We start from the raw sequence: 27,844 nt of genomic DNA, 5'->3' as shown, positions 1-27,844 counted from the left end.
GCCTCTTTGACCGTTCTGTCTCCTCTCCACCTATCTTCTCCTCTATCCATCTTCTATCCGCCTCCCCATCTCTCCCTATTTATTTCAGATCCCCCTTCCCCTCCCCCATTTCTGAAGAAGGGTCTAGGCCGGAAATATCAGCCTTTCTGCTCCTATGATGCTGCTTGGCCTGCTGTGTTCATCCAGCTCTACACCTTGTTATCTCTGATGATCCCCAACTCCACTTTCCCACCTTTTCACTGTAACTGTTGATCACCTTACTGATTAAAAACCTGTCTCAGCCTTGAATATACTTAATGACCCAATCTCAAAAGCCCTCTGTGGTAAAGAATTCCACAGATTCACTCCCCTCTGAGAAAAGAAATTCTCCTCATATCTGTTTTATATATGCCACCTCTAAATCTGAGATAATGCTGTCTGGTTCAGACTCTTCCACAAGGGGGAACAAACTCTCCACATCTACCTTGTCATTCTCCTTAAGAATCTTGTATATTTCAATAAGATCACTTCTCATTCTTCTATATTCCAATGATTACAGGTCCAATCTACTCGATCACTCCTCATAAGACAGTCCCTTTATACCTGATGTTAGCCAAGTGAATCTTCTCTGGATTGCCTCCATTGGCAGCATCCCTCTCCTTCAATAAAGGACCCAAAACTGTTCACAGTATTCCAACTGGGGTCTGACTGCTGCCCTGTACAGTTTTAGAAATAAAGGCCTTCCCTATTATTCACTGAGCTTGGAGGCCAGCTTTTTGTGATTCATGTACGAAGACTCCCAAATCCTTCTGTTTTGAAGCTTTCTGCGGTCTTTCTCCATTTAAATAATGCTCAGTTCCTCTTCTTCCTGCTAAAGTGCATAACCTCACATTTCCCAACATTATATTCCATTTTCCAAATTTTTACCCACTCGCTTAACCTTTCTATATCCTTCTGCAGGCTCTTTGTGTCGTCCTCACCAAGTGCCTTCTCATCATTTTTAGGGTCATCTGTAAACATGGCTACAGTATATTCACTCTTGTCATTCAAGATATTCGCATTTATTGTAAATAATTGAGGCCCCAGCACTGATCTCTATGGCACGCCACTACTTACAGGTTGCCATCCTGAAAATATTCCTCTTATCCCAACTCCGTCGATTCTACTAATTGGGCAATCCACTATCAATACTAATATATCATGGTCATCATGGTCTCTTATCTTTTTAAAAATTCAAACATATTACATTCACTTCTTCTCCTTTATCTACCCGCTTGTTACCTCCTCAAAAAATTCTAGTGAGACTTGCCCATTCCAGTGTAAATGTCCTTTTAATGATCTGATGAGTTTTAATTATTCATAACTGACCCCTCTGGCACTGAAAATTAAGTTATTAATTTTCTTCAGCTTTTAAGTACAAAGTCTGGGTGAAGGGAACCTTAGAAATCTTATGCAAGCTTTCCAGTGAGTATCCAAGACAGCTGTCACCATCATAAAATGCCCCATTTATTATATTATGCCAGAAACTGAAATAATTTGCTCCAGGGAATCTCTGCTGACTCTCTATGAGCAATGCAATCAGTCCTATTCCTCCTGTATCATCCCCATCATGCCACAGGTTTCTGTCCTTCAAGTGTCCATCCAATTTCCTTTTAAAATCATTGATCATCTCTGCTTCCACCACCATCAAAGGCCACAAGTCCACATCATTACCATCCACTCAGTAAAAGCCACTCTTCCTTACAACCCCCAGAATCTTAAAACTTTGTCCCCTAGTCCTTGCACCATCAGCTAAAAGGAAGTGTTTCCACTTGTCTACCTTATCCAAACTTGTCATAATCTTATTTATGCCTTGATCAAATCTCCCTTCAATCTTGTTTTTATTCTTTATTCATTCATGGAATGAGGGCATCACTGGCTAGGCTGCATTTATTGCCCATCCCTAATTGCCCAGAGGGCAGTTAAGAGTCAACCACATTGCTATGGATTTGAAGTCACATGTAGGCGAGGTAAGGATGGCAGTTTCCTTCCCTAAAGGACATTAGTGAACCAGATGGGTTTTTCCAACAATCAACAATGGATTCATGGTCATCATTAGATTCTTAATTCCAGATATTTATTGAATTCAAATTCCACCATCAACGTGGCAGGATTTGAACCCAGGTCCCCGAACATTACCTGGGTCTCTGGATTAACAGTCCAGCAATAATACCACTCGGCCATCGCCTCCCCCTTGTTTACTCCACTGATCGCAATCGCAGCTTCTTCAACCTGACCCTGCACTTAAATCCCCACATTCATCCCGAGAAGCATTCTGGTAATTCTCCTCTGTAACCTCTCAAGGACTGTCACATCCTTCCTATTATATAATGGCCAGAATTAGATGTAATACTCTAGAATCAAATTGCCGGTAAACCAGAATTTTGTACAGATTCAACATTACATCCCTGTATTTTATTCAGTGTCTCTATTTATGAATCCCAAGATGGCATAAGCTTCACTAACCAAACTCTCAGAATGTCCTGCCAACTTCAAAAATCAATGCACGTGACCCACCCCCAGGTCCATTGGTGAGACTGTGTGCAGTTTTGATCTTATTAGTTAAGAAATGATGTAAATGCTTTAGGAGTGCTTCAGAGGAAGCTTACTAGATTTATATCTAGAGTGAATGGGTTGTCTTATGCAGAAAGGTCGGAGAGACTGGGTTTGTTTCTGCTGGAGCTTAGATAAGTGAGAAGTTTGACTGAAGGAGTGAGGAGGTTAATAGAAGTAAATAACATCCCGAATGATGTCAACATAGTGGATGTGGAAAAGATGTTTACTTTTGTGGGTGAGTCTAAAATTAAGAGCACTTTTTAAAAATTAGGGGTCATCATTCTAGATCAGAAATATAAGTTTTTTTTTCTCTTAGGATTGCATGGCATTGGAACTCACTGCTGCAGAAGGCAGAGGTAGATGGATTCTTGTGAGGCAGGGATCACGTTATCACATGTAGACGAGAGTGTGGAATTTGAAACACAAACTGTTCAACCATGATCTTATTGAAAGGTGGAGAAGCTTTGAGGGGCTGAATGGCATCAGTCTACTCCTATTCATAGGTTCATATCATCTTCCACTTGGCTATTTGTTATTGTAGCTCATCAACATTAATGAGCACGTGGTGTATATTTTGTTGTAACCTAGTCTTCGTATTCCTTTCCATCAGTTTTTATAATTATTCACTTGGGGGACCTATGCATTGCTGGCTGGTCCAGCATTTATTGCCTAGTTGCCCTTGAGAAGGTGGTAGTGAGCTGTGATCTTGAACTACTGCAGTCCATGTGCTGTAGGTTGACCCACAGTGCCCTTAGGGAGGGAATTCCAGGATTTTGACCCAGCAACAGTGAAGGAACGGCAATATATTTCCAATGAGTAGTATTGAGAGAAACTTACAGGTAATGGTGTTCCCATGTATCTGCTGCCCTTGTCCTTCTAGATGGAAGTAGTCGTGGATTTGGAAACTGCTGTATGAGGATCTGTGGTGAATTTCTGCAGTGCATCTTCTAGATACAGAAGTATCCACTGCTATTATTCAGCATTGGTGGTGGAGGGAGTGAATGCGTGTGGATGTGGTGCTAATCAAGGGGGCTGCTTTGTCCTGGATGGTGTCAAGCTTCTTGAGTGTTGTTGTGGGTGCACTTAGTTTACTCCTATGTAAAACTAAAGTATTCTCTTTACTAGTAGTCCCACAATGCTCACCCCCTTATGTATATTATTTCTCCTTTCTGTTAAATATGGTGGTGTCCATTTCTCGGTCAGTTTTGTTTGAATTGTGAACGTCTCTGGAAGCACATTAGTCCCATTCATGCTGAAGTACAATTTGTCCCTTTTAAATAGTTGCCTCGTTTGAGCAGGTCCCACTGTCTGAAGAACCATTCTTCCTGCCTCAAGACTTACATTGATCCTTTCAGTTTTACAGTTTCTACTCTCAATAGCTCATGGCGCTGGGAGTAATCCAAAAATAATTACTTTGAGATTCAAGTTCTAAACTTCCTCCAGTAGTTCCTGAAAATTTAATCACAAGACTTCAAAACCTGCCCTTTCTCTGTCATTGGTGCTATATGTATCAGAATTTCTGGTTCTCTGAGATGCCCTTTCTCCTGGAGGCAGTACACTGTGCAGTGCCAGTTACAGAAACATGTCTCTGTCCTCTGACGTGGGAACTCCTGTGCTGACTGCATTTCTAATGTTTGCTGTTTTTCCAGGGCTTTCCTTTATTAATTGTTGCCAACATCTGAACTGTACTCCTCAAAGTGTAATCACTCCTGTTACTGATGGGGGATTGATTTCTTTGTCTTACCTTTCCACTGTAATTTAAAAGGGAGGTGATATTGCTGATATACATATCACGCTGTCTGTAGATCAGTATCAGAACCAAGTCAGCCAGGTTCATTAAGTTAACAAATAAATAAATGGTTTATTGCAAGAACAACATACTTAACTGAAGATGCAAAGACACACCTGTTTCCTCTGCCTCTGTCTCACACACACACACACACACACACACACACACAAAACACACACATAGATTACACATATCTGCAAAGTGCTATCTTAAAAATGCTTTGGCCAAATAACAGTATGATGGTCTGCAGCCAAAATCACTTTCTACACAAACTCTTGGCACTGGGGTTGTTTCCTGGATCAGATATGACTGGTTGAAATCTGACCTTCTGGAGATAGTGTTCTAATTCAGACTTTGCCTTTAATACCCACAATTTGTGTCAATTAGGTCTTCCAGTCCAGTTTCCAACAGACAATCTTTGGTTAATGGGGTTTAAGAGAAATGAAGAGAGGGCAAATAGTGTTTGCCCTGTGGCAAGATCTCCTTGACCATATGTGTTCAAATCCAATATATTTTAAACACACAAACAGGGTCATTTGACTACATTTTGAAAATACTGTGGACAGTTGTGACTCATTTCAAGTAGGCTGTTCTTTGAAAAGCAACATTTTTCTGCAGCCGTAACCAATGTTTTTTTCAGTGCCAAATGTTCCTTACAGAAAGATCAGGAACATATATAGATAGATAGATAGATACATTTATAAATCCAGCCAGTACATTATAAATTAATATTTCAGATAACACATCTTCACAGCACTACCCAGCAATCCTTAATGTTGAGTAACCATGTGAGAGTGCACACCTTGAAGACATTTGCATCTCTTGCTTCTTCTCTCAACTCTGGACAGGCACTCATTTACTTTCCTGAACTGTCATTACCTGTCAGGTGAATGCTTTCTTGGGCCCTGGAAACTATTGTTGTCCCCAATGCAATTCCACCTGACCCTCAATCTCGGAAATCCTGAGCTCCAACTCGAGCAGCTGGAAACACTTGCTGCACACCTGGTCCCCCAAGACACGTGAGGCTTGTAAAGTTGCTACATGGTACAGTGGCTGCGAGAGCATGTTTCAGGTGGGGAGGTGATGGCTTAGTGGTTTTATCACTCCACTGTCAATCCAGAGACCCAGGTAATGTTCTGGGAATGCAGGTTCGAATCCAGGAATGGCAGATGGTAGAATTTGAATTAATTAAAAAAAATTCTGGGATTAAGCATCTAATGATGCCCATGAAACCATTGTCTATTGTCGGACACAAAACATCTGGTTCACTAACGTCCTTTAGGGAATGAATCTGTCATTCTTACCTGGTCTGGCCTACATGTGATTCTTAACTGCCCTCTGGGCAACTAGGGATGGGCAATAAATGCCTAGCCAATGATGCCCTTATCCCTTGAATGAATAAAAAAAATGTCGAGTGACTAAAGTGGAGGTGACAGCGTAGTAATGTTATCACTAGACTATTAATACAGAGACACAGGTTATGTTCTGTGGATCAGGGTTCAAATCATACCATGGTACAAAGATGACAGATGGTGGAATTTGAAGTCAAGAAACATCTGGAATTAGTAGTCCATGACGACCATGCAATGATAGTTGGAGGAAAAGCCCATCGAGTTCACTCATGGTCTTTAGGGAAGGAAATTTTTTCTGGTTGACATGTCACTCCAGAACCACAGCAGTGTGATTGATTCTTCACTGTCCTCTAGACAATTTAGAATGGGCGATAAATGCTGACCTAACCAGTGATGCTCTCATCCTGTGAATGAATTTTAAAAAAGTTAAAAATTAAAAAAAAAGTTTGTTTAAACAATTCATTGTAACTAATGTCTCTAGACCTGCACTGTGTTTATACTCTTACTGATTCACTCAATACTATTGCTGATTTCAATGTTAATTTCTAGGTCATAATTTAAACAAATATTCTCACCTTTAAAGAGAAGTATACTTAACACACGTTATCAATTAATTATTATTGAACTTGTTGAACATTTTAAAAACTATACAAAAATAGATTTTATAAAAAAAACTTTTCTTTCTGGCTCCCTTTTTTCTCTTAATCCAATTTTTCTATTCATAGAATCACAGAATAATACAGTATAGAAGGGTCTAGGCCCGAAATGTCAACTTTCTTGCTCCTCTGATGCTGCTTGGCCTGCTGTGTTCATCCAGCTCTACACCTTGTTACCTCAGATTCTCCAGCATCTGCAGTTCCTACTATCTCTGAGCTTAACCAGTCTCTCTTCATCAATAAACTGCACCGTAGTCCTCTGGATATTTCACTTTCTGCTCTCATTTGAACTTACTCGTTTAGACTGCATGCCCAATCTGATGGTCAGGGAGATGCACAGTAGTTTCTTTTGTACTTTCATGGGATGTGAACCTCATTGTCTGGGAGTTTATTTCCTGCCCCTAATTGGCCTGGAGAATGTGGTGGTGAGCTGCCTTCTTTTAGATATAAGTACCTCATAGTGCTGTAAACAAATACCAGATAGGGAGAATGGCACAGATTCTGGTTGTTTGGTTGAGAATGACTGGCATTGCTACTGAGAGGAAAGTGCTGCACATTGTAACACCCACTAATTACCTCTTGGAAAGAACTGACATCCTACTTATAGAACACTGAAGAACTCAGAAGGAACTGTATAGATTAAAAGCTTTTAGAGGTTTCTAAAGAAAGGGCTAAAGGTCAGAATCTAGCCTCATGCCTCACACCCATACCCTACTCACCTTAGTGCCTGTGCATCAAAATGAATTATTCTTGTGGGTAAATTAAGTTCCAAAATTAAAACTGTACACAAATTGAAGAAATCATTAAAGAGGCCTATTTTAGATTTTAAAATAGAGATAATATTCCTTGAAATTATGGCTTGTTACTGTCTCATGTTTATAACTTTAAAATGCTTTGCACTATTCATGTTGAGGGTGTATTTTCAGATCCCTCAAGACACTGGAAGTGTAATCCATCAAGTGAGCATTCACAGAGTCAGACAGGTCTACTGCACAGAAAAGGCCCTTCGGTCCATTGACTCTGTGATGGTCATAAACAGCCACCTAACTACTCTAATCCCATTTTCCAGCACTTGCCACATAACCTCGTATACCCTGGCATCATGAGTGTGCATCTAAGTACTTAGTAAATGAGGGTTTCTGTCTCTACCACTCTTACAGGCAATGAGTTTGAGATCTCCACCACCTTCTGGCTGAAAACATTTTTCGTCACATCTCTTCTAAACCTCCTGCCCCTTACTTTAAAGCTATTCCCTGATCATTAATCCCTCCATCAAGAGGAAACGTTTCTTCCTGTCTACCCTGTCTTTGCCTCTTATAATTTTATCCATCTCAATCATCACCCCTCTCAATCTTCCTGCTCCAAAGAAAACAGCCCCAGCCTGTTCAATCTCTCTTCATAAGTGAAACTCTCCAGCCCAGGTAATATCCTGGTAAATCTCCTCTGCACCCTCTCCAGTGCAATCACATCCCTTGCACAACTGCACACAACACCCTAACTGTGGCCTAACCAACATTTTGTACAGTTCCGGCATAATCTCTTTGCTCTTAAACCTATGCCTTGGTTAATGAAGGCAAGTATCCCATATGTCTTCTAAATCATTTTATCACCTTGTCCCGCTATGTTAAAGGACTGGTAGACGTGCACACCAAGGTCCCTCTGATCCTCAGTGCTTTCCAGGGTCTTATTGTTCATCATGTATTCCCTTGCCTTGTTTGTCCTGCCTAAGTGGATCACCTCACATTTATCTAGATTGAATTCTATTTGCCCCTGAGCAGCCCATCTATATCCTCCTGTAATCTAAGACTATCTTCCTCACTATTTCCAATATTCCAACAATCCCATGGCAAAATATGTACATCCCAGGAATAAACCATGGTCATTTTTAAAAATTTCTTTATGGGTGTTGCTGGTTAGTCCAGCATTTATTGCTCATCTCTAATTGCCCAGAGGGCATTTAAGAGACAAACACACTGCTGTGGGTCTGGAGTCACTTGAAGGCCAAACCAGGTAAGGACTAAAGGTTTCCCTCCCTAAAGAACATTTGTGTAAAAACCAGATGGCTTTTATAATGATCAACAGCAGTTGAGCAATGGCCATTAGATTTGCTTTTTAATTAGAGGTTTTTATTGCACTCAGATAATACCTTTTGCAACAGTGGGCTCAAGTCCATGTCCCCAGAACATTAGGCTGAGGTTCTTTATTACGAGCCCAGTGACAATTACCACTGTGCTTCCTCCGACAATGTGCGACATGAGTCTCCTTCTGCCTCTCTTTACCTCACCCTATTCGCAGAAGAATCTAATTGCTCTCCCAGCTGCTTCTCCAGGTTCCTCTTCAATGTATCTGTGGAGTCCACCTCAACTTTTCCTTAAGGGTCTGTATTCTTCCCAATCTCTTGGTCAAGATGCTTTCTCTCGAATTCCCTGTGGGATTTATTAATGACTGTCTTATCTTTGTAACCTTAAGTTTTACAATCCTTTACAATTGGAAATATCTTCTGTATATCTACCTTATCAAACGCCTTTCTAACTCTGAAGGCCTCCATCAGGTCACTCCTCAATCCTCATTTTTCTAGAGAAGACACATCATCTGTGCAACCTTTGCTGGTGTTTAAAATTTCTCAGTCCTAGTGTTATTCTTCTTATTCAATGCAGCGTCGTCCTCAGCGACTCAGAGTTGAGAGATACAGCTAGCTGTGATGCCAACTAGCAGAAGGCTGGCAACTATTCACTCCCAATGTCATGGTGGTTCATGAGAGTTCACTCTGATTCTGAATTCTCATTCTTCCTCAGTCCTTTATTGTGTAACTCCTGACCCAATGTCATCAATTTTCCAGCACAGTATCTCTAAGCTGTCAAGTGTCATGTTCCAACAGCAGAAAGCCTTATCATTTTTTTCACAAAAGCTGTTCCCTTATAGGTCTGTCTGACTTGATGAGTCAAACATATGTTCTACTAAACTGACCTCCGAACCTAAATTTTTGCAGACCTTTTTGTGAACAAAGATATCTAGAATAGACATCTAGATATCTATTTTGACAACAAATGGAACGATGGAATGTTATTGTGCAGAAGTGAGGCCAAGGCACCCAAGTCAGCTTTTTGATTGTTAGTCCCACTCCTCAAAATGGAGAAGATAAGGTGTAGGGCCAAGTTGAAGAAAATTGGCTTAAGGAAGCTTTTGAAAACAGGAAGGAAGATTTTACGTAGAGAGAACTACTTCAGAGAGTTCTAAAACAGAGACAGAATGACTGAGAGTGCAAACAACTGAAGTGAAGAGGCCAGCACAAAATACTACAATTGGAGCACAATATACACACATGTTAAAGTAAAAAGCTGTTGCCTGTGCATGTCAGTCACAGATACATGCCATTTCATTTTATGAACTGATTGTATTTCAGGTGTTCCACAATCAAGAAACTCTCAGTTGTGATAACAGCATTTATCAATCTGTTTGCACTTATTGTGGAAGTGAGCACCAAGCAACGAGATAGCCTCCTGCTTAAGTAACAGTAATTTGCGTTTGAGAAACTCCTTTAACAGAGGAAAGCCTCCCAACTTGTTGGAGTTTTTGAGAATGTCAAAGAAATTGATATAGGGGTGTCAATGTGAAATAGCTCCATGAAGGCCAGAATCCTGTCACCAAGTTACCCTTTATTTACACGGGCATAGTATACGACACGGATGTGAGCTAGCACAGAGCTGGCTTCTAGAATGAACAGAACCTCTGACACTTCTGTTTATATCTGTCAGTCAGGACTCTCAGTAATCTACCCTCCCTCACCACCCCCCAGCTATAGCATAAATGCTGCCCCTCTCCATACTTCCTGTCAGCTCTGATGAAGAGTCATCTAGAGTCAAAATGTTAGTGTGCTCCCTCTCCATGGATGCTGCCTGACCTGCTGTGGTTTCCAGTATTTTTTGTTTTCAGTACAGATTCCAGCATTCACAGTAATTTGCTCCTTCCTGATTGGACCAAGCTAACAGCCCCAATCAGGGAACTCATATTCTATAAGGTCCACCTGGCTGACCTCGTTACAATCACTACAGACATAGTATACATGGATTTTCAGAAGGATAAGATACCCAATAGGTGCTTGGCTCGCCAAATTAGAGGAAATGTGACAGGAGGCAATATACAGACATGGATTAAGTATTGGCGAACAAGCAGAAAACAGAAATGGAATGAATGGGTCATTCTCGTGTTGGCAGGCTCTGACTATTGTAGCACTTTAAGGATCAGTACTTGGGCTCCAGCTGTTCACAATATACATCGACAGTTTGGACCCAGGGAGCAAATATTTTCATGTTTAGGATGAAACAAAACTAAGCAGGAATGTGTGCCATGAGAAAATGCAAAGAGAATGAAAGGCATCAAAGTGTTCAATGAGCTATGATCATATTAAAATGCAGAGTAGACTCAATGGGCTGAATGGCCTACTCCATTCTTGTGTTCCTAAAAGAGAGTTGAAAGGAGTCTAATTAGAAAAAAAAATTAAAACTGAATCACTTAGGAAGATATTGCAAAACATGATCAAATATTGACTGAAGATACAGATTTTAGAAGGTGGTGGAGAAGTGATTTAAGAGGTTTAAGGACAGAATTTTGAAGTTTAGGGTCTAGCTAGCTGAAGGCATGACCATTAGTAATAGTGGAGTGTTGAAAACAGGGTGTATAGATAAAGCAATGCAGAGTAAAGCTGAATTGGAGGAGGCTTGAGAGATAGAAAGAGATATGGCAATGGAGAGTTTTCAAAACAGAGGAGCATTTTATTGGTTCACTAGGTGTGGATGTCATTGGCTGAGCCAGCTTTTATTGCCCATCCATGACTTATTATTAGAAAGAGCTAGTGAACGGCCCCTTGAACGGCTGCAGACCTTGGGGCGTAGTTGCATCCACAGTACTGTTAGGGAAGGAGTTCCAGGGTCAGTACTCAGTGCTAGCTCCTATCAGTTCCAATTCCTAACTTCTGACCTGTTTGTGCAGCCACAGTATTTATAATTTCTGTTTATTTATATGTGTGTGAGTTGCTGCACATAGTCTAGACCAACATTTATTGCTGCCCCTAATTACCCACAGAGCAGTGAACAGCAGTTAAGAGTCAAACACATTTCCGTGGGTTTGGATTCACATGTAGACCAGACCAGGTAAGGATGGCAGCTTCCTTCCCTAAAGGACATGAGAACCCGATGGGGTTCAATTGTGGTCAGTAGTGGTCACCATTGGGCTGGCTTTTATATCATTAACTTCAAATTTCAGTCTGTCATGGTGGGATTCAAAACCACATTCCCATAGCATTAGACTGGGAATCTAGATTAATAGTCTAGTGACATTACCAATTGGACATTGCTATATGGCTGATTCAGTTCAGTTGTTGGTAAGTGGTAACCTCGGAATCATGGGGGTTTCGATGATGATGTGCCATTGAACATCAATGGGGATGTTCAGATTCTATCTTGCTAGAAATGGGCATTGCCTGGCACTTGTCTGCTGTAATTTATGCGTGGTATTTATCAGCCCAAGCCTGCTTTTGGACATGAATTACCTCAGTATTTGAGGAATCACAAATGGTGCTGAACATTGTGCAATCTTCAGAAAACAACTCCATTTCTGACCTTCAGGAAGATCACTGATGAAGCAGCTGAAGGTAGTTGGACTGAGGACACTACCATGAGCAACTCTTGCAGCGATGTCCTGGGATTGAAATGACTGACTTCCAATAACTACAACATCTTCTATTGTGCCAGGTGTGACCCCAACGGGGTTTTTCCTCTGATTCCCAATGATTCCAGCTTGGTCAGGGTCCCTTGACTTGGTCAAGTGTGGCCTTCATTTCAAGTCATTCTCACCGCAGAGTTCTTTTGTTTCTGTTTTGATCAAGACTGTGCTGAGTTCTGGCCCTGGTGAAATCCACACTGAGCATCTATGAGCAGCTTATGAGCAAATATCACTGTAAGACAGTGTTGGTGATCTTTTCCACTGTTTTGTTGACAATTCGACGTGTGTGGCAGTAAGAAGTCAGGTTGGATTTGTCCTGTTTTTAGTGAACAGACTACAGCTGAACAATTTCTGCATTGTCAGTTTTGTAGCTGACTCTTGGCTTGGAGCGTGGCTAATTCTAGACCACAAAATTTCACTATTATTGCAAGGATGTTCTTGGGGTCCATAACCTTTACATTATCCAGTGCCTTCGGCCATTTCTTCACCAGCCAGTGGAATGAACTGAGTCACTGAAGATTGGCATCTGTCTTGCTAGAAACCTCAAACTATGATGAAGGTGGATCATTCACTTGGTGTTTCTTGCAGAAGATGAATTCAAATTCTTCAGCGTTGTCTTTTGCGCTGATGTACTGGGCTCTCCATTCATGAAGATGGGGATATTTATGGAGCATCCTCCTTCTATTCCTGAAACTCTCTTTTCCCTTTTTGCCTTTTGGAATTTTGGTTCTAACTGCTGCTTCAGTTTTAAATCATCTATTTCGTTATCCTCAGTCTCTGGGTCTAGATATTCACCAAATGTTTTGTAATTTCTCTTTTGCTGGTTTTCAGGCAGAAATTCCCCTCTAAATGCTTAGTTATTAGTTTTAATTCTTCTAAAAAAAACTTATAATGTTTTCATCATCTGTTCTGTTTTGCTGTAGTAAAGCATTAAGATTAAACATGGACATCTTTGTATCTTTAATATCTTATCTTAACAGCTTTTAAAGGAACAATTTGTTCCTCTCCCTCCCCACCATCCCCAACCCCCACTCCAATTCAGTCGATCTCCCTGTGGGAATGTCGTGGACTAAGCCTCCAAATTTGTTATAATAAGGTGAGGAGAGTTCCTTTGTTTTGAACTCCCATCTCAGTCAGTTGTGAAAAAATGTCTCCTTTCTTTTCCAACATGTAACTATCACATATCAATTCAATATAGTTACTCAGATAAAAAATGAATTGGAGCAAATTCCAAATTATCAAGAATGTGACAACAAAAACACACACAAATATAGGTAATGTTCTGAAAAAACACGGGGTGGAGATGTTTAGTACAGATAGCCCTGCACAGTGACCCAGTGGTTAGCACTGCTGCCTCATAGTGCCAGGAACCCGGGTTTGATTCCACCCTCAGGTGACTGTCTGTGTGGAGTTTGCACATTCTCCCCGTGTCTGCGTGGGTTTCCTCCGGGTGCTCCAGTTTCCTCCGACAGTCCAAAGATGTACAGGCTACAGGGGATTGGCTATGCTAAATTGCCCGTCGTGTTCAGGGATGTGTAGATTAGGTGGGTTATGGAAGGATGGGTCTGGGTGGGATGCTCTGAGGGTCAGTGTGGACTTGTTGGGCCGAAGGGCCTGTTTCCACACTGTACGGATTCTACAGTTCTATGTTAGTTAAAGGTAAATACAGTTACAGATTTTAAGAGAACAGTCGGTTGTGAAAATGGAAAGAACAGACCGCAACCATTTAGCAGTTGTTGTTTTTCTTGAGCAGTAATAAAAGTTGTTGAATTTAAGTTATCCATCAGTGATGATGTTTCCAATTTGTTTTCCACTGGCACTGGTTACTGTGATTGGGAAAGAGGGAGACTGAGAGAGCGGGAACAGTTTTTAGTACCCTTATTGTTGACATTCCATGTGGCTGGATCCCTCTTTCCTTGCTCAAAGGCTACTGGTAATGAACCACCCTGTTGCAGATTCTGGTGTCTGTGCCGTTGTGTTTCATTCAGCAGCCTTTCATCTCTCAATATGTGAATTTGTCAGGCAAATATGATATTACAGTTTCAGCTGGGTGGTACTCCCGGACAGGTCAGATCCTAGAACACAACTTGGCTTGATAGACTTTTTTTTGTTCAGTTCGTTAATATGATGCTTAGTCACTGAAATACATTCACAAGAGTCTGCAGATTTTATTTAACAGTAAGCTTATTACACAAGAGAAGACTTTAAAAAGCTATCTAAATATAGTAGAAAGTTAGCAGGCTCTAAAATGTGCAGTAAATCTGTTTCCCAACACTATCCTTTCCAGGGACACAATTCCAGAGAAATTACCATCCCCAACTTATTTTAACACTTTATGTTTCTACTTAACTGACTCCAGTTTCTCTGCCATGGAGTGTAGAGACAAATCATGAAGTCTTTTCCAGGTCTGCTGACATGAATTTTTCACAAATCTGGGAGCCTCAACTTTCTCAGTTCTAATGACCTGCAGATTTTTTTTCTTTTTATTCATTCCTGGGATGAGGGCGTCACTGACCAGGCAGCATTTATTGTCCATCCCTAATTGCCCAGAGGCCAGTTATGCATCAACCCCATTTCTGTGGGTCTGAAGTCACACGTAGGCCAGACCAGGTAAGGATGGCAGTTTCCTTCCCTAAAGGACATTAGTGAACCAAATGTGTTTTTCCAACAATCGGCAATTGATTCATGGTCATCGTTAGACTCTTAATTCCAGATATTTTATTGAATTCAAATTCCACTATCTGCTGTAGCAGGATTTGAACCTGGGTCCCCAGAACATTATCTGGGTCTCTGGATTAACAGTCTAGTGATAATACCAATAGGCCACTGCATCCCCAAACTCTCCTGTTTTGGAGTTTTACAAATTGAACCCCACTGCAGAGGTACAGGTTCCCTTAGCTGCACTGAAATCCTTCTAGGAAAGAAACTAAATGTGCTTCTGAACTCAACCCTGGTGACTTATGAACTGAATTAAAAACTTGCTTAATCCTAGATCCTTCTGAACTGACCTTAAATGTTTACGTTACCTATCACAAAGCCAATAGTATAATCAACTTTCCATTAAAATCATAGAATCCCTACAGTGTGGAAACAGGCCCTTTGGCCCAACAAGTCCACACCAAACCTCAGAGCATCCCACCCAGACCCATCCCCCTATAACCCACCTAAGCTGCACATCCCTGAACACCATGGGCAATTTAGCACAGCCAATCCACCTAACCTGCACCTCTTTGGACTTTGGGAGAAAACTGGAGCACCCAGAGGAAACCTATGCAGACATGGGGAGAATGTGCAAACTCCACACAGACAGTTGCCCAAGGGTGGAATCAAACCTGGGTCCCTGGTGCTGTGAGGCTGCAGTGCTAACCACCAAGCCACCGTGCTGCCACCATGCTGCCCCTGTGAGTCTGTCATGACTTACTTTCTGACAAATGTGAGATTGCAGTGATTGATCTGCTATAACAGCACCTCCATAGGATGGTGTGTGTAATGGGAGTCTGGTAACTGACATGAACAGTGTCCATTCCACACCAGGATATAGGAACTTATGATGGGAACTATTCTTGGAGCACAGGAGGAACAATTTGATCATTGTTGCAAGTGCCAACTCTTCAGACGAACCCATTGCGCTTTCCCTATAACCCTGCTTTAGTTTTCCTTTTCCAGTATTTGTCTCCTTTCTCTTCTGAAACATGGAGAATAAGGTTCTCCTCATCTGCACCCTTGATCTTTTTGCCAATTATCTGGCTCCCATCTGTGTTTATTTTAGGGATGTGGGTGTTACTGGCTGGGCCAGCATTTATTGCCCATCCCTAGTTGCCCTTGAAAAGGTGATAGTGAGCTGCCTTCTTGATCTGCTGCAGTCCATGTGCTGTTGATAGACCCACAATGCCCTTAGGGAGGGAATTGCAGGATTTTGACCCAGCGACAGTGAAGGAACGGCAATATATTTTCAAGTCAGGATGGTGAGTGGCTTGGAGGGGAGCTTGCAGGTGGTGGTGTTCCCATATATCTGCTGACCATGTCCTTCTACATGGAAGTGGTCGTGGGTTTGGAAGGTGCTGTCTGAGGATCTTTGGCGAATTTCTGCAGTCTCTCACCACTATTTACCAATCTTCCACCCACTACAAACAGATTCTATCTACTTTATCCCGTCAGAAACTTTCATGATTTTGACCGCCTCAATCAAATCTGCTCTTAACCTTCTCTGCTCCAGGGAGAACAATCTCAGTTTCTTTCATGTCTTTGCACTCAGCATCTTCACCTCTGGTGGCCTTCTAGTCAATCTACTCAGCATTCTGTCTGGAACCTCTCAGATGCATGTAGACATTAACTCTCTCCATATTGCAGTTCTCTGTGGGTAACTGCATTGAACCAGCAGTAGCAACAGCAGGTTAGAGAAATCTATAACTTTATATGATGCCTGTTTTGCTGCCATTCTGCTTAGGCACCTCTAGCCTTGTGTACAGCAGTGGTGCATTCTAACCCTGGGTTGTGAGGATGTTAGTGCTGGCTGTCTATGGTAGTTCTAAGGAACCCCCTGAATGTTGTAAATTGTTCCGGTCGTCTAATTAGGCAATTGGGAAGTAGCTGGCAATAGAGCTGGAGTTTCTGGGTGACAGACAGGGGCAGGCTCTGGTTATTTGATGGTTGGGGAGGGGGACAGGACCTGGGGCTGAGAGGCGTGGGTCTGTCGCTGCTTCTGCTGGGGCTTACAGGATCAGTAACCCTTTCGGTCCCTGCGCTTCCCAGTTACTGACAAGCTGTGACCATAGCGTCCTGATTTCGACGCCAGAGCTGCAGCCGTTCCCCCTACAGTTACCACTAGCTCTGTGTAAAGATACCTAGTGCTCTGTGTTGAACCTCCTGATTAGTGAGGGATTGGAGTGGAGTGGAGGGGAGGGGAGAGAGTGCCAGATAGAGGTCTGGAGGCAGCTTGAGAGTGTTTCCAGTCACCGCGTTTGCTGCGGGGGGGGGGGGGGGGGAGTGCCAGAGAGAAGTGGAGAATCGAGGAGGACTGAAGCTGAGCAGTGTGCAGACTTAACAGGTGTTAGCCCCAGCTCCTGGGAGACTGGCGGAGTCGCAACAATGCAGGATTAACTTGCCAGCTCCCTGAAGATTGCCCAAGGCTCTGGGTGCTTTTTTTTGCAGAGGGACAGTTCGCGATGGCTCACTGTGATCGTTGGACAGGAAGGAATTCTCAATCTCCAGCACCCAGTCCGGATTTGCATTGAATAAACTGCGAGCCATGTCTCCTGCAACAGATTAATCTTCTCGCTGCTTCAACGATCATGCTATGGTGATTTAAAACAAAAGCCAAGAGCTACTGCTGCTGCAGACTGCTTTGGAGATCAGGATCCTTCCTCTCCCCGTATCAATTGCAAATCTCCCCTTTTTTTAAAGTTAATTTTTATTTTAACGCCGTTACAATGGCTGCTGCTATCGCCAGTTCTCTTATCAGACAGAAGAGACTGGCTAGGGAACAGAGAGACAAGTCATTCCCGTCCAAACGTATCAGTAGCCCCAGTAAAAGCAAAGGGATCTGTGATAGGCACTGGTTTACTGTCTTTTCCAAAGTCAGGATTTTTGGCTTGAAGAAACGCCGCAGGAGGCGCCCAGGTTTGCTGCTTATCTCATTTAGCTTTTATTTTGGTTTCTTAAAAAAAAAATTCTCTTATTTATTTCCAAACCGTAGGCACTGATTTTCCGTGTCCAGGTACGTCGCTTTCGCCTGTTTCTAAATGCTTTGCAGTCATTTGGCTTAAAGTTGTATTTTATTTTGTTTTTTTAATTTGTTTGTTTACACGAATCCTTTGGAATGTGTGAGCCCTCCCTGGGTCAGTTTCAGAACCCAGTGTTCACACTTGTGCTGCAAAGAGGCAGACAGTGTGTGTGTGTGTGGGCAATGAGATTTGGAACACGCACACAGTTTCTGCCTTTCCTCCCCTTTACAGCCCAGACGACGCATTCCTGCCTTCAAAATTGCATTTATCAGAGACACAGAGAGAGAGAGAGACAGAAAAAAAAGCAGCATCGAGTAAAATGCATGGGGTTCCCGATTGAAACTTTAAAAAAAAGCTATGGGGATATCATCAAGTAATGAGATGGGTGTGTGGGTGGGTGTGTGTGTATGGGGGTGGGAGGGCTTTTCCAGAGAAAGTAGAAAAATCCAGAAACCAACAATCAGCAGAAAGATGAGGCCCAATGGGAATGGGGTTATTGCTGGGTTTTTGCCCCTGGCACAGTGAAATGACAGAAAGGTTTGGGCATATGTGCGCTGTCTGCTGGACTCCATGAAGAGTTTGTATTTACTAACACCAGACATCCCTGTGATTTACTCAGCCCTGTCATTTACCAACATAGACAAGCCAGTGTTCATTTGCCCGCTTCTGAACTGCACTCCTTTACACTTAAAATGATTCCCTTCCCCCCTACCCCTCATCACCCTCCGACACATTGATTGGCTGCATTTAGACAGCGCTGAGTTTGCTGGAGTGTGGACCCCACCTGCCAACAGGTCTTCACTGCAGCCTAGGGAGGGTCTGCAGGTTGCAGATGGAGGCTCCAGGTCTCTCCTCTGTGTCCGGGAACCTCTCCTCCCTTATGGGAGAAAGATCAATTGGTCACAGAGTCCATTCCAAAGTGAAGTAGAGCAGCAGGCTGTCACATAGGCAGCAATATTGATGTGTAACTGTACACAATACAGAGCTGATGAGTATTTCCTGGGAGAGTTTCCAATTCCAGCACCGTGGTTTGTTTTGGAGAGAGAGAAAGTGTTGGGGTCCTTAGTGGTTAAAAGTCTTCCACAAAAAAACTTCTTATTTTCAGACATTTTGGTGAATTATTCAATTATTTCAATTAAACTGGAGAGGAAAATGGTTCTAGGAAAGGGATGTTCAGATTTTAATTAAGTTTCAGTGACACTGGTCAAGTTTTATTCTAATATTCAGGATTATCCTGTTGCTCCATCAGAGCCAATCTCTTTTTAAGTGTATGCTGAAAGAACTGCAGATGCTGTGAATCAGAAATGAAAACAGAAATTGCTGGGAAAGCTCAGCAGGTCTGGCAGCATCTGTGGAGCGAAATTAGAGGAAACGTTTTGGGTCAAGTGACCCTTCCTCAAAACTCACAACACAATTTCTGTTTCTGGTTCTCTTTTTAAGTGTCCTGTATCAGTCTGTTAGGAAGTTACAGCCAGTTCGACTGGGAAGTCGCCTTTTACCATCACCAACTAGTCTCAATGTTTATAGCCTGTAAGAATCTGATTGTCCAATGTACAATGTTGTAGAGTATGTATATTCACCAAAGATCCTCAGACAGCACCTACCAAGCCCACGACCACTTCCATCTAGAAGGACAAGGGCAGCAGATACATGGGAATAGCACCACCTCCAAGTTCCCATCCAAACCATTCACCGTCCTGACTTGGAAATATATCGCCATTCCTTCACTGTTGCTGGATCAAAATCCTGGAAGTCCATCCCCCAGTTGCATTGTGGGTCATCCTACAGTACATGATCTGCAGCATTTCAAGAAGGCAACTCACCATCATCTTTTCAAGGGCAACTAGGGATGGGTAATAAAAATGCTGGACAGCCAGAAACACCCACGCTCGGTAAGGGAATAAAAAAGTAGAGGGAGAGCGAACGGTTGTCCAACTGCAGTAACTAAAGGTTGTATATTGGTTGAATGTTCTGGGCACTGTTACAATCACCATTAAATGTGGGTGTCCATGTGTGTGATTGGGCTCCATCTTTAATTCTGAATATATTCACTGGTGACTCCAGACATCTTTCTGAAGAGGTAACTGCTATATGTATGCCTGGAAGGTATGTAGCGTATGGGATTATAATCTGTTCTCTCAACATACCACCCATCATTAACAGAAACCAGAAATATATTCACCAATGAATTCCCTCTCTGCAGATGTTGGAAATCTGAAACAACGAAGAGAATGCTGAAGAAAATCAGTAGGTCTGGCAGCATCTGTGGACAGACAGAATTAATGTTTCAAATCCAGAAAGACTCTTGTGTTCTGAAGAAGAGTCACATTGGACTCGAAAGGTTAAATCTTTATTTCTGCCTCCGCAGATGCTGTCTAAGTACTTTTTAAACAATGTAATATGTTATTTTCTTTACATTTGCTTGTAATCTTAAAGGCAGATCACAATATCAGAAATTCCCCCAAACAGGGGTTAATGCAGTCAATATTTTCCTCAGAATTTCAAATGAATGAACTTGCTAAAAATGTTAAAATTTTGTGACTTTCTCCAGTCTTACATAAGGTTATAAAATTCAAGACAGTGAGTGCTGAGGTTTCAGAATGAGTGTGCGGATGAGGTACTGGTTCAATTTTGTCAGGCTTTTCGAGATTCTGGATTTTGAGTCAATGGAACGAGAAACCCTGAACCCTGTGATGGTTGGTATGTTGTTTCCTTAGTCCAGACCTATCTAACAGAGAGTTTTGTTTCTATTTCAGAGCCTCAGCTTAAAGGTATCGTAACAAAGTTATACAGCAGGCAAGGCTACCACTTGCAATTACAGCCAGATGGCGTTATCGATGGGACAAAAGAGGAAGGCAGTAGTTACAGTAAGTAACATGATATTATTTAATACATTGGGTTTGCAATTGTTACATGTCATCTCTTCCATTCGAAATAATTTAAATATTCTCAATGAAGCATAACTTCAGAATAATATTGCATAAATTGGATTGATTAGGAGCTGCCAGAATCATAGAATCCCTACAGTGTGGAAACAGGCCATTCGGTCCATCAAGTCCACACCAACCCTCAGAAGAGCATCCCATTCAGACTCGCCACTGCCTGTAACCCTACATTTCCCTGGCTAACTCAACTAGCCTGTACATCCTTGGACACTATGGGGCAATTTAGCATGATCAATCCACCTAAACTGCACATCCATGGACTGTGGGAGGAAGCCAGAGCACCTGGAGAAAGCCCACACAGACATGGGGAGATTGTGTAAGTTCCACACAGACTGTTGCCCGACTGGAATCAAAGCTGGGTCCCTGGCGCTGTAAGGCAGCAGTGCTAACCACTGAGCCAGCATGATGCCAATGGATAGATTTTTTTTAAAGGGAAACTTGTGTTTAGTAAATTTGCTGGATGCTTTTAAGAGAGGGCAGAGAGGCTTGATGATGGTATTGCCGTTGTTATGGTGTACAGAGGGGAGCTGAATGATGGTATAAATTGAATGTCACTGGAGTTTGTTATTCAGAATCCTGTGTTGGGGACATGGGTTTGAATCCCACCGTGACAGATGGTGAAATTGGAATCCAATTAAAATCTAAACTGTAAGGTGAACCTGATGGTGGCTATGTAATCACTTGTTGTAAATGTTCTTGAGGGAAGGAAATCTGCCATCCTTACCTGGTCTGGCCGACTCTAGACCTGTGATTGACTCTTAACTGGCTTTGATGGGCAATGAATGCTGGCCTAGCCAGTGCCAGAAGTCACAGGACACCAGGTTATAGTCCAACAAGTTTATTTGAAATCTCAAGCTTTCAAAGCACTGCTCCTTTATCAGGTGACGTGTTGGACTATAACGTAATATTTTTCCAGCTGGAAGATGGTTTGTAGTGGAATTCCCTAAGGGTTGGTATCGGGACTCTTGCTTTTACTGATATATTTTACTGATCGAGATCTTGGTGTGCTGGGACAATTTCAAAGTTTATGGATTGTACGGAACTTGGAAGCATTCTAAACTATGAAGAAGACAGCATAGAACTTCAATTATAAGGCATATAAAGTTTATGGAGTAGGCATGTAGATGGCAGGTGAAATCCAATGCAGAGAAGTGTGAGCTCATTCATTTTAGAATATGGAGAAACACCAAAGTGGGTGCAGGATCAAAGGGACATTGGTGTACGTGTACATAAGTCACTAAAGATGGCAGAACAAATGGAGCGAGCAGTTAATAAAATGTATAGTATCTTGCGCTTTCTGAACAGGAGCATAGAGTACTAGAATGTGATGGTAAACTTGTAGAGGACCCTTGGTAGAGCTCAGCTACACCTGTGTACAGTTTTGGGCACCACACTAATAGGAAGAACGTGAGTGCATTGGAGAGAGTGCAAAAGCGATTTACAGGCATAGTTCGCAGATGAGAACTTTCAGTTATGACAACCGGTTAGAGAGGTTGGGACTTGTTCTCTTGGAGAGAAGCAGTCTAAGACGAAATTTATCGAAGTTTTCATAATTATGAGTAAGCTGGCTAGAGGTAGTCAAGGTGAAAATGCTCGTGCTTGTAAAAGGATTGAGAATGCGAGGGCACAGACTTAAGGTGATTTGCAAATGTGTTGCAAGGAGAAGCTCATTCACACAGTGAGTCATTTGCGTCTGGAATGCTGCAGGCCAAGATGAAGGGTCTAGGCCCGAAACGTCAGCCTTTCTGCTCCTATGATGCTGCTTGGCCTGCTGTGTTCATCCAGCCCTGCACCTTGTTGTCTCGGATTCTCCAGCATCTGCAGTTCCTACCAGCTCTGGGTCTGGAATGCAGTGCCTGGAAATGTGGTGGAGGCAGGTGCAATTGAGACATTCAAAAGGGTATCGGATGGTTTTTTTTTAATTGTATCAAGGTGCAGGCTGGCAGGGAAAATTCAGGAGAATGGCAGAGAATCATTTGGAGTGTAGCTGCAGATACATTGGTCCAAATGGCCTCCTTCTGTAAAAACCAAAAGAATTGCGGATGCTGTAAATCACGAACAAAAACAGAAGTTGCTGGAAAAGCTCAGCAGGCCTGGCAGCATCTGTGAAGGAAAAAACAGAGTTACTGTTTCGGGTCTGGTGACCCTTCCTCTGATTTCTCTTCACAGATGCTGCCAGACCTGCTGGGCTTTTCCAGCAACTTCTGTTTTTGGGCCTCCTTCTGTACCCTACAAGGATCAAGGAAGCCATGCTAAATCATTATAAATCACTGGCTAGACCTTAGCGGAAGGATTTGAGTACCACACCGTACCTTAGCAGGGAAGCCAAGGCTTTGGAGGAGTGCAGCAGTGAGGGATTTGAGACATACAGAAAGGGGAAATCCAAGTTGGTGCTCCTTCGTGGAGGTGCAGGGGAGAATTTACAGAGCTGTGCTCAATGAGGAGCTGTTCTAAAAGGAACAACTGGAGAAATTACTTGCAGTGGCAGAAGAACCACTAACCAGAGCATGGAATCTGAAGGGAACTAGCCAATGAACTGTAGAGGAGATCAGGTGAATCTTTTTCCTGTGATTGAGACGAGCTGGCCTGACAGGGTGGTTAGCAATTGATTCAGAAGTAACTTTGGAAAGAGAATTGAATTCAGAAAAACATGGAAAGGAAAGAAATGCAGGGTTATGGGGAAAGAATTGGGTAGACAGTCTAATTGGAAAACTCTTTTAAAAAGTCAGTTTAGCAAAGTGGGCTGAATGGTAATGTTCAGTGGCATATTATTTAATGATCGCTCAGCTGAATAAATGAGACTTAAATATTTTAGAGAAACAAATCCTTTTTATGCATCAAGTCCACGGTCTTTGCAATGTGTATATATGACAGCAGACACTGGGGAGAAGAAAACAGGAATTCTAAAAGAAATTTCATCAGTCAAAAGATAAATAAATGCATTTTGTCTCCAAAATGGACTTTTTTTGGCTTTTAAAAATTCTGACTGTGTAAATGTCGTGTTACAGTGTGTCGTCTTCCTGTTCTTCAACTCAAGTGCAACCTTCTCAATCGACAGAAAGTGAATAATCACATCAAAGGTGTGGGGGTGGGGGAAGAAGAGGAGAAATTGCTGCAGATTGCAGTCTTTTTGTGTTGCAAATTTCCCTAATTATTACATTTACCAGTCAGTAATTGGCCTGGGTCTTAATTTATAAGTCCTACACTATGTTCTCCAGCAATGTTTGCTATTAGATTTTGTTGCTGTGGGCAACCAGATTATTTTTGATGCACGATAGTTAAAAACTTTGATGATGTGGTATTAAACAGCTGACAAGGCTTGTATGATACCTTCCAGGCTGCACATGTATCCCCTGGTGTAGCACAAACAGACCTCTAAACTGTAGTGCTTTACTCCTGAAACACAATATCCTCAGAGAATTGGAGCAGTCAACATTTCGGGTATTATCCTTCTTCAGGACTGAATCTGGGGGTAGGGGGAGCTGCAGATAAAGAAGTTGGGGGGGTGGGGAGGGGGTGGAGGCGGAATGGTGGTGATAGGTGGGCACTTGTGGTAGGTACGACCTGGTTGGTCGATGGGAGGGATGAATCCGATCGGTGACTGGAAGGAAGGGTCAGAAGGTGGAATGGGAGGGAGGAGGTGGGGCTGGAAAGGGGAACTGGGGTATGGGTGGGAAGGTTATTTGAAATTGGAGAACTCAATGTTGAGTCCTCCTTGCTGTGGGGTGCCCAGGCGGAAGATAAGGTGTTGTTCCTCAAATTTGCGTTCCGAGTCGCAGTGACACTGGAGGAGGCTGAGGACGGACCTGTCAGAGGGGGAGTGGGGCAGGGAGTTGAAATGGGTGGTGACCGGGAGGTTAGGTTGGCTGTTAAGGTCCAGGCGGATGCTCACAGAACATCTCCGCCTGGACAACGTTGAGTTCTCCGATTTCAAATAACCTTCCCACCCATCCCCTGCCTCCCCTTTCCAGCCCCACCCCCTCCCTTCCAATGCACCTTCTGACACTCTCTTCTAGCCACCAACCAGATTCATCCCTCCCATCAACCAACCAGGTCGTACCTACCACCAGTGTCCACCTATCACCATCAATCCGCCTCCACCCCTCCCCCCCCCCATTTCTTTATCTGCAGCTGCCCCTACCCCCACATCCAGCCCTGAAGAAGGGTAATACCAGAAATGTTGACTGCTCCTTTCCTCCAGATGCTGCCTGGCCCGCTGTATTCTTCCAGCCTCCTGTTTGTCTACCTTGGATTCCAGCATCTGCAGTTTGTTTTGTCTCCATCCTCAGAGTATTGCGTTTCTTGTATCCTTTGCAGTTTGATGTGTACTGGCCCTGGTCTGTTCTCCTCTCTGAAATATAATTTGTTCCTTCATACCTCACGCTGCACTCCCTAGCGCCCCCCCCAACCACTGCCCTGCACTCCCTCTGTAGCCCTGCTCCCTGCTTGTTAAGTTCACATCTTATAATAAAAGTACCATGGATGCCGGAAATCTGAAATAAAAGCAGAAAGTGCTGGAGAAACCCATTGGGTCCAGCAGCGTCTGAGGAAAGAGAGAGAAAACAGAGTGTCAAGATCAGTATGACTCTTCTTCGGAACCTAAGAGGACTGGAAAATGTTTTTTCATGCTGTTGACAATGGGGGAGGAAGAATGAGTGGAACAGATTGTGAGGCTGCTCAGAGCAAAAGATAAAGAGGATGCCAATGGCAGTAGAAGAGAGATAGGGATGAAGAATAGGCATGAAATAGGTCCACTCTTTGATCGCTTGCGTTCTTCTTCCCCAAATGCCCAATGCCTCTGTATTTCCAAACCCCAGCCTTCCAGTGTCAGGGACCAGCAAACGCTCTCACTATCTCCATTCTTATATCAGGATGTGACATAATAAACATTTGGAACGCAAATCCCAGGTTATCAAGGAGCATATCAGAATATATATCCACCCACCTTCAGTAAATGAAGCAGTAAGGATTGTCTGTGCAACATCTGGGTGAGACACAGAGTAAGTGTATTTTTTGGCAACATTTTCTTGATCACATTGGAGAGCAAATTGAGGGAAAAATTGCAAAGATGTTTGTGCTAGCAGTCGATATTGCAGTTTCACACTGACTCCCTAGTTGGTAGCAATCTGTTTCACATCAACTTAAGGTAGTGTTGTATTTGTGTTTGGATGAATTAAAGAAAAAGTATTACCTCGAGGACACAACTTAGGATGTCACATTAAAACCAAAAGTGTAATCCTGTGTGTTGGTTCAGTTTTAGCTGAATTTTACAGGATTGCATGAAAAGGATACAAAACAGGGCCTATTATTTTCTGAATAAAAACCGAAAGAACTGCGGATGCTGTAAATCAGGAACAAAAACAGAAGTTGCTGGAAGCTCAGCAGGTCTGGCAGCATCTGTGAAGGAAAAAACAGAGTTAACGTTTTCGGTCCAGTTCTGAGGAAGGGTCACCGGACCTGAAACGTTAACTCTTTTTCCCTTTCACCGATGCTGCCAGACCTGCTGAGCTTTTCCAGCAACTTTGTTTTTGTCCCTGTTATTTTTTGACTAATATAGACAAGTATTAAAAAATCTCAAACTGTAAGGTGCACAAATAGAACTGGAAAATGCACAGGTGACACAATTGAATTGTTGGGTCAATTAGTTCTTAATGGTAAGAACACAATGAAGTATTGTATACGCAACATTCAAAACTAAATTATGTACATTTTATAGTGAAATAAACTAAATTAATTACATAGAATAAATTATGGCCTTTTTATGTCAAGTCTGTGTAAATTTTAGTGTTGTCCATCTCACTTTCTCCTAATATTAGATGTTTCACTTCACAAATCAACATAAATCAACCAATAAAGTTTATGGCATGGGTAGATTGTTCAGTCCATCATACCCTTGCCAGTTCTTTGTCAAATTATCTCCATCGATATTTTGGGGAGTTACCATTGACCAGAAACTCAACTGGACTCACTAGATAAATACAGTGACTACAAGAGCAGGTCAGAATCTAGAAATCCTTCAGCACGTAACTCACCACCTGACTCCCCAAAGCCTGTCCACCATCTAAAAGGCACAAAGGCAAGAGTGTGATGGAATACTCCACACTTTCCTGGATGGGTGCAGCCCCAACAACCCTCAAGAAAATAACAACATCTAGGACAAAGCAGCCTGCTTGATTGGCATCACATACTTCACCACCAACACTCAGTAGCAGCAGTGTGTACTATCTACAAGGTGCACTGCAGAAATTCACCACATGTCCTCAGACAGTACACTCTGAAACCCCTAACCACTCCCATTTATAAGGACAAGGGCAGCAGATACATGGGAACACAACACCATGCAAGTTCCCCTCTAAGCCACTCACCATCTTCAATTAGAAATATAAGGCTGATCCTTCATTGCTGCTGGGTCAAAATCCTGGAATTCCCTCCCTGATGGCATTGTGGATCTACCTACAGCACATGGACTGCAGTGGTTCAAGAAGGCAGCTCACCACCAACTTTTCAAGGGGCAACTAGGGATGGGCAATAAATGCTGGCCCAGCCAGTGATGTCCACAGCCTATGAATAATTAAAGAAGAAATGAGGCCATAAGCAATGTACACATACAATCCAATACTGCAGTGTCTGCTTTGAGTTGATATACTGTTTTTTAATCAATCTGTTTGAATTCTTTATGGTAGCAATTAAAAGGGTAGACTTGTGTTTTGTCCTGGTTTAAGGCTATAATTATGAAAACCTCACGCAGCCTGTAGAAATTTAGCACATCGACAAAGGACAGAATCTTTTTCCCTACCTCAGTGATGGGTTTTCATGGGGTGTGATGAGTGCGTGTTGAATCTGGAGTGGTAAGGTCTGTGGACAATCTTCTCATTGTGCTGCCATGGTGATTACATGGGCAAATGATTAGCATTAGCCCAGCAGTAGATTGAAGATCTTCACACAGGGAATGCCACCAGGAAACCTGAGATACAGAGATAGTAGGAACTGCAGATGCTGGAGAATCTGAGATAACAAGGTGTAGAGCTGGATGAACACAGCAGGCCAAGCAGCATCAGAGGAGCAGGAAGGCTGACGTTTCGGG

The 27,844-nt window shown here is 42.6% G+C and overlaps 1 protein-coding gene across 2 annotated transcripts in view; it reads left to right on the top strand.

The window, feature by feature from the left end:
• Positions 1-27,844, top strand: part of LOC109916436 (fibroblast growth factor 13-like) — a 219,463-nt gene that overhangs the window by 14,827 nt on the left and 176,792 nt on the right. Inside the window, exons 1-2 of one of the 2 annotated variants that reach the window (XM_048605131.1) lie at positions 17,522-17,711; positions 20,572-20,682. In XM_048605131.1, coding sequence (XP_048461088.1) covers positions 17,522-17,711; positions 20,572-20,682 — 301 coding nt within the window. Of the gene's footprint in view, positions 1-17,521; positions 17,712-20,571; positions 20,683-27,844 lie in introns of those variants that run through there. The other variant, XM_048605132.1, reaches the window with a different exon arrangement.

Source organism: Rhincodon typus, chromosome 14 (genome assembly GCF_021869965.1).
Source record: "Rhincodon typus isolate 14 chromosome 14, sRhiTyp1.1, whole genome shotgun sequence".
Lineage (NCBI taxonomy): Eukaryota > Metazoa > Chordata > Chondrichthyes > Orectolobiformes > Rhincodontidae > Rhincodon > Rhincodon typus.
Note: the sequence above shows the minus strand (reverse complement) of the source record. Positions and strands in the feature narration are given on the sequence as shown.